The following is a 7,399-nucleotide window of genomic DNA, read 5'->3' on the forward strand; positions in this document are numbered from 1 at the left end:
CTAAAAACTTGAATAGCTATTAACTGCAAAACCTGGCTATATCATCAAAAGACACAACAGCAGCAACAACATTACTAATAAATGATCATGTAAAATGCAACTTAAAAAAACTTGTATAAAATAACTCTTTGTATTTCATAGCTTTGTGGAAACTAACTAGACTGAGTGAAGGCAAAAAAAAAACTTCAGTGTATGCCCACGTTTAGAGAAATTTTCACCAAGTACAGTATGACATCACTAAACAAACGTTATTTGACAGAATTACACTTTCTACACAATAATATTCAACCATTTCATTTGTAAATTAATTCCTCTTTACAAGGACAAAAACTATTCAAAATATGTGTTCACACTACTACAAGAATGAGATTACAAGTGGCCCAGACCAGCTCCGAATGTGTTCTGAGGGACTGGAGCTGCTCACTTGTGATCAGATCACTCAGGACACATGTTAGTACCAGGTCTGAACAGTGCTTGTGAGTGCAGATTCTCCGAGAAAAATCAGTGCCTTTGTTTTCATGGTCAAACCCAATGCTTGCATTCATACAGACAAAATGTCTAGTGAAGTGTCAGTGAAGATATTGTGCATAAACTGAGTCAAACTAATAGTTTAATAGTAACACATAATAGTAATTACTGCTGTCTCATTTAAGAGAACTTACTATTTCAAATGCAAAAAATGATATTGTGTTGTCATGACATTTAACTATGTCAACTTTGAATCAATATTATCAAAAGCCCTCTCTTTCATTTCTCTTCCTGGAATATAAAGAAATATATCCGTTGACTTGCACTGTGCGTTTAAATAAATCTTGGTGTGACTAGTTAATCCATCCCATTAAATCACCTTACTTTGGACATCCTTTCTAGTGCTGTATCCATCAATAATGTGTGTTTGAATTTTCTTTTCCCAGATCTCTCTGGTTTTTGAATTTAAAAACACAGGTGGGGAAGGTGTGAGTGGTGCAGTGACTCTCCAAAAACTCACAAGACCATTCCCTTTACGAGTAGCAAATAATGATTTTAACAAAACCCTTTGTTATTATTTTGAGCTGAGATTTGAAGGTGGTGACTGAGTCTGAATTTTTTAAGTGTTCCGGGAGGGCGTTCCACAGGCAGGGGGCTGAATGGGAGAAGGCTCTGAACCCCATGGTGGTCAAGCGAGCAGGTGGGAAGGTGAGTTGTTGTGATGAGGATGACCTAAGAGTGCAGGCAGGAATGTTTATTTGGAGCAGGTTAGTGAGGTACTGAGGGGCGAAGTTGTTTAATGCCTTGAAGGTGAGAAGTAGGATTTTGTAGCTGATACGGAATTTGACAGGAAGCCAGTGGAGTTGCTGCAGGACCGGTGTTATGTGACTTATGGAGGGGGTTCTAGTGATGATTCTTGCGGCGTAGTTTTGAACCAGTTGTAGCTTGTAGCTTTCCCTCCTCTTAAGATGCGCTACCTGTTTCAACAGTGACTTTAAATTTAATCACTTGTCACTGGTTTTAAAAGACTTTTTTTTTTTTTTTGCTCCTCAGTGTTGCCCGACATTAAAAAGTGAATTTTTGGGTTCCCTTCCATACTGAGAGGAATATATGTTTGGAATATATATGTACTTTGCTTTGCTTTTTTTAGAAGCGAGAAGGTTTTAAATGGATGACAGAATCCCAGAGAAGTGAAAATGACAATACAGAGTATAACAGATACAAGAAAGCAAGTGATACATCATGATGCTGTGGGCTGGCAAGGCCTATTTGGAAGTCTGTCTGAAGCTCTGCAGTTGCTCTCAGGTCAGTGCTGGTTAATGCACAGCATCAACATGTCCATTATGTCATCCTTTTTTTCCTCCTCTTCCTTAACACGCGTTTCTTCCTATTGTTTATGTCAGTGGAGGATGAGAGCATGTTGGCCAACACATCTTGGCTCTGCGGTGATATACTATAAGTAGATACTTCTGTAATGCCGTGTTAAATATGTCCCTTTGTGTACGTGTGTGTATGCATGCAAGCGGAGGATGGAGCGAGCTGTCACGTGCCCGCTGAGAAGAGTGGGAGGAAGAGGATTGTTTGCCAGCTCTGACACAGCACTCTTCCTCAGTCAGAGAGGAGGGAAATTCGCTACAATTACGAGCCACTGTAGCCTTGAATTAGAGGGCTCTATTTCAGCTAGCCCTTCATGCTCTGTAACCGTGGCGACGTGACATTTCAGCATGGATTTATTTGCGAGTCAGTGCGTGTTTGTTGCCTGTGTGTTTGTGGAGGCCCAGAGGCTGCAGGCACTGCGTCAGACGCTGAACCCAGACGAGTGCTGATGCTCCCGCTCAGTGATGCTTCCAAGGTCAGTGGAAGACTTGTGTGTGTGTGTGTGTGTGTGTGTGTAAATGGATGCACGTCCTTGTCTGTTTCACCTTCCCTCTCCTTTCTCTTCTCAAAACTCGACACACACAAAGCAGTAAATACACAACATCATGATGACAATTTCTGTTGTGTTAAGCTGGAGACAGTGCATTGTTTACTTAGCGCTGCATAAAGACTACATGAAGCAGGAAAACTGTTAGCCAGCCAAGGTACGCTTGCAACCATAGGGCAGGTTAAATCCATCAACAAACTAGTTTATTTGTTCTTCAACAAGAGAACTTGTGTGCACCTGATGTGCACCTCCCTAGAAATATAACTATGCTTCGCGGTGACACAGTGCGCAAGAGCTGTGACTGGTCCACTTGACAGATTTACAATTTCTACACAATCATATCCAATCATTTAATTTCCGCTTTAGTATTTCTGGCTGCATCTCCATCTCCACAGTTTTCAAATTGACTGTTTTGCATCAATAAAGATGGAACACATCGAGGAAAGGTTAACTGAGGAGGTTCACCATTGAAAGTGAAGCAGGAAGTAGAAACAAAAATTAACCCGACTGGTAAAACAGACACAGTGCCGACAAGCGATAGGGTGCTGTTTTTACAGAGTGAGCCAGACTGTCGAGCGCACAAGTATAAATAATTCGCACCAGCGCAGGCTACGTGCATAGGTTACAGCATCTATATATCCTGTAGTACTCTAAACGAGCCTTAATACCAATACTAACATCGGTATCTGATCCAATACTGTAGTAATGTACTCATGAAACAACTCTGACACTCCTCATACCATTTTTAGCATCATGCTATGCCTACACTCTGGAGAATCATGTTTTAATGTGTAACCAGTGCTAGCTGCACAGATAGGCTGAGGCAGTAAGATGCGGTAATGCAAATAAACTCAAAAGAAGGCGGTGGTAACGCAGGTTAGCCTTTTGGCTCAGAGAAGTGCTGCAGATGCGCTGGCAGTCGAAAACAGCTTGAAATTTTAAACATTCGTCTTAGCCTTCTTCAGCAGGTGCAGCTCAATGTGACTCCAGCAGGACGTGCCAACCTCTTGGAACAGCATTCACCACAGTCTCGAAGCACATAGCATGACAATACAGTCTGTCATCGAGCAGAAGCAGGCTCTGGGACTATCTGAGTGTGACTATGAGCCATCCACTGCTCACCAGCGGACACTGCCGGATGCTGTCTTTGTGTGTGGAATTTGTGTGTGATCCAAAGAAACAGACAAGGAACAATGGAAAGACTTAACTTCAGCTGTGTAAAGACACTTCACTTGTGTTTCCCTGACAAGAAAAAAATAGAAACACTCCACTTCACTGCAGCTGTACTTGAGCCAAGGCAAAGTACATTCATAGAGAGTAGTGCTCGGTCAGTATTTGGTGATATCAAGGACATCCTTAAATCCTGAAAGGTAAAACATTAAGATGCAATATCCCTTCCACAACTCAACTGCCACCTTTCAACATCGGTTCAGTTGTTGTCACAGCCCTTCAGAGTATCCTAACTTCCAAAATATTACACTATGAAGATTGGCATGCAGTATACTGCATAGTAAAAGCATGTTTTATGCAACAAGGACAACTTCCAAGTTCATTCCACAGCTACTGATAGACATCCAGCTGGCCAATAAATCTGTGACCATGAGACTGCAAAGTTTCTGGTTCAAGTCTGCCTGCTGTTACATGTAACACCCCCACTACCCACCTTCCTTTAATACCAGCTCTGTACTGTGCACTGTTCACCACATAACGCTGAAAAATGCTTCTCACAAGAACAACAAAAGGCTAAGAATGACAGCAGCAAATTGTAATTAAAACAGCAAGGACTTACTTTGTACAACATGTACCTGTACCTGCAATACGTGCAATGAATGCTGGGTGTTGATTTAACAACACTGTACACAGAGTATGAACCTCATGACCCTGAGCTGGAATAAGCAGGTGAGGGTAATAAATGAATGAACCAACATATACATGAATGCAAGAATGAAAAATCTGTGAGATCAATCTGTCCATAGACAAATCAAGTAAAGATACTTTATGATGTTACTGAATTTACAGAATTGTGGCAGAAATATAATGTTGATTTTTACGGTGTTTATTTTAACTGAATAGTTTTTTCAAGTATATCAGGACATCTGTCAATATCATTTGATAAAAATACGAGGTTTAAGCCCGATAACCTGAATATAAATGAATGGAAGAATCAAAACAGGCATAATATTTCTTGTCTACATCAACAAAAAATCATAACTGAAATTTCCCTCTTGAGAAATACAAGGAATGCAGATTACAACATGAAAACCTGGAAAACATCATGATATCCACCAAAACTGATGTATCTGCAACACCCAGTAATGTGTTCACCTCCTGAAAGTCAAATAGAGAATACTGTTTCTTTTTAATCACTGTGCTTCCTCAGAGTGAGCGCCACGTCTATCAATGAATATCCAGCAGCTCAGGTTGCGGCCTTATTTTCTTTATGATGCTCTTTGGGACTGATACTCATATACAGGCACAAAAAGGAGAGGGTGATGCTCGGCTCGCTGCCCATCCCCCCTCATTCATCCCGGCTGCTACATCCACTGCTGCATAGAGAGCCCACGGCGGTGTCACCCTCCCTCTCTTTGCCTCCATAACCTCCACCAATCCCATCCCAGCTTCACCTCAGCTCAACAGAGTGCAGGTGTTGCCTGCAGCGTCCCTGTCGTTTCCTACTGGGAAACGTGCACGTGCAGTGTTTACATTGTTCTGGAAAAGGCGACTCAGTGAGCGCTGAGAGGCCATAAGCCTGCCTTTAGTTTTACAAACCGGGTTATGTAATCGTCAGTCAGGAGGCCTAAATAATTAAATCGGAGGATAATTGGCATGTGAAGCTGTATTGTGTAATGTAGTAGATGTGCAAATGAGATCATTGCTATTAAAATGCAGGCTGTAAATGAAAAAATATAAATTACCACCAGTGATGCAAGGCACACAAAGTACAAATCTGACAGATCTGTGCTCACATTAATACTGATTCCCCCCTTTAAACAGGATATAACATAAACGAAAAGCAATATTTCTTCATTACGAGCAAATTTAATTGAAACATAACAAGTAATATTGTGGCGTGGTCGCGACTTACACACTACCTTTGATTACTACAGGCCGATATGTAAATGTGCCTAATTCCAAATATTGTGACGTACTTTATGCAGACCCTGGAAAAATCTTTAATCTATATTTTTCAGTCCTGCTAAACGGTTTCATAAGCCGCTAGTAGAAGCTATATTTCATAATATTGTAAATACATCGTAATATTAGATTGTACATTTTTGGCTTTGTAATCATTGATGCTGGAGTGTCGCGTGCGTGTGTGTACACGTTTCTCTTTGTGACATGTGATGTCCTGGGGTCAAAACATTTTACAACAGAACCTGTAAAATATGAGACTGTTGCAATTTAAGACATCTAACGATCCAGGATTTGAAAATCTTACTACCATAGAGTGAGGAGGTAGCCTACTACAGAGGGAGCATGCTTAATTGTGTCAGTGAAATTTGAAACCAAATCAATAACCTGGACAACAGAAACCAAATGAAGCCAATCCTGCACCACGGACAGGGCAAATGATTAGGGATTATTTAGATACTTGGTTTACTAAGTAATCTCTGTGAGTTTTACACACTATACAGGCCTGCCTGACATTATCACGATCACCAACACTTGCACCCAGTTGACCCTGCTGAGGAGAATCGAGCTGGCCTCCATGTTCAGGCGGCCTGTTTCCGCCTCACAGACCGAATCTGCTGGAGCACCGGCAGAAATAAACGAGTCTAAAAGACTGATCTGATACTGACAGTCGAGTCAACAGTGTCCTAATGATGAGGGATTACACAGAAATTGTTTGATCGGTGCGGCACCGCCACTAAAGGGCAGGATGAGGATGAAAGGGCACTTACTCCTTGTCCGCGAACAGATAATGCGGAATTTCTTTTAAGGCAATTTCCGATTTGGGTACAATCCGCCATTAACGTGAAACACAGCAAACAGCAGATTGCCTCAGCTCTGAAGCGCTCCGGCTGAGAAGGGGTGTTTTACGCAACCGATTTCTGCTCCATCAGAGGGGTGAGGCACTGCTGAAACCAGGGAATCCCACGGATGAGTGTTAATCTCTAGTCATTTAATAATCAATAGCTCTACGTTACACTGCTGGCTGTTTTTTTTTTATATATCACGCCAAAGTGTGACGGGAAAGTATGTACCTTGTAGCACAATATTCAAGCAGGGGCAGTTCATGATGCAGCTCCAATGCAGCGCAGATTATTCCTGAAATAAACACTGACTGAGGCTAAAAGGGCGGATATGTGCTGCATCTGCCTGCAGGCTTTCCTCGTCCTACTGGAGGAGGATGCTTACATTTTCTATTAGTGGGCTAATCAATGTTTGTTAAAGCCATTTTCGGGCTCTCCCAGTCGTTTTAAATGTATTTGCGCATCTACACCGCAGGAGCTCAGTGAGACAAACCAGCCTCTGCAGGACATCCACAGCTCCCTCACTGCACGGTTTACAACAGGATACAATGGAACACTAACAGCACCACCTTCACCATCATCACCCAGACGCACTAGCAGCCATCCGCATCCTAGGGGGAAAAAAAAAAAAAACTCTCCCTGCCACACGCACACGGACCAATTTGGGCGCACAGCCCAGCGCGCATCTCTCTAATTCTAAGCAAAACAAATGAAGACGCTCTTACTTTCGCCGACCACCGCCTTTAATCCGATAGGTGCCATGATGCTGCTGAATGTTGGACCGAGTGATCACCCTCTGCTTCCTCCCTCCTCTCTGTTCATCTCACAGCGCTGCGGAGGAGCCTCAAGTTGAAAACGTCACTGCGTATCCTTCCGCATCATCCCCCGCTGGTGCGGCGACTGCGTCTTATTAGCTCAAACTAGCCCATTTCTTACTACAGTCCTGTGCTTATATTAAGTCCACAATTAACCCACATTTGTTCAAATATTCGTCTGTTGTTTGTAGTCTTAACACTGGACAGAATAACAGGCA

At 42.3% G+C, this 7,399-nt stretch overlaps 1 protein-coding gene across 2 annotated transcripts in view; it reads right to left on the reverse strand.

Moving 5' to 3' along the window:
* Positions 1-7,375, reverse strand: part of stxbp1a (syntaxin binding protein 1a) — a gene marked incomplete at its 3' end in the record, with an annotated part of 28,706 nt that extends 21,331 nt beyond the window's left edge. For both annotated transcript variants that reach the window (XM_084571940.1, XM_084571939.1), the window contains exon 1: positions 7,092-7,375. In XM_084571940.1, the coding sequence (XP_084428066.1) occupies positions 7,092-7,128 (37 nt within the window). In that variant the 5' untranslated portion in view covers positions 7,129-7,375. The remainder of the gene's footprint in view (positions 1-7,091) is intronic.
* Positions 7,376-7,399: the final 24 nt, after the last annotated feature.

Source organism: Chelon labrosus (assembly GCF_963514085.1).
Source record: "Chelon labrosus genome assembly, chromosome: 22".
Taxonomy (NCBI): Eukaryota; Metazoa; Chordata; class Actinopteri; order Mugiliformes; family Mugilidae; genus Chelon; species Chelon labrosus.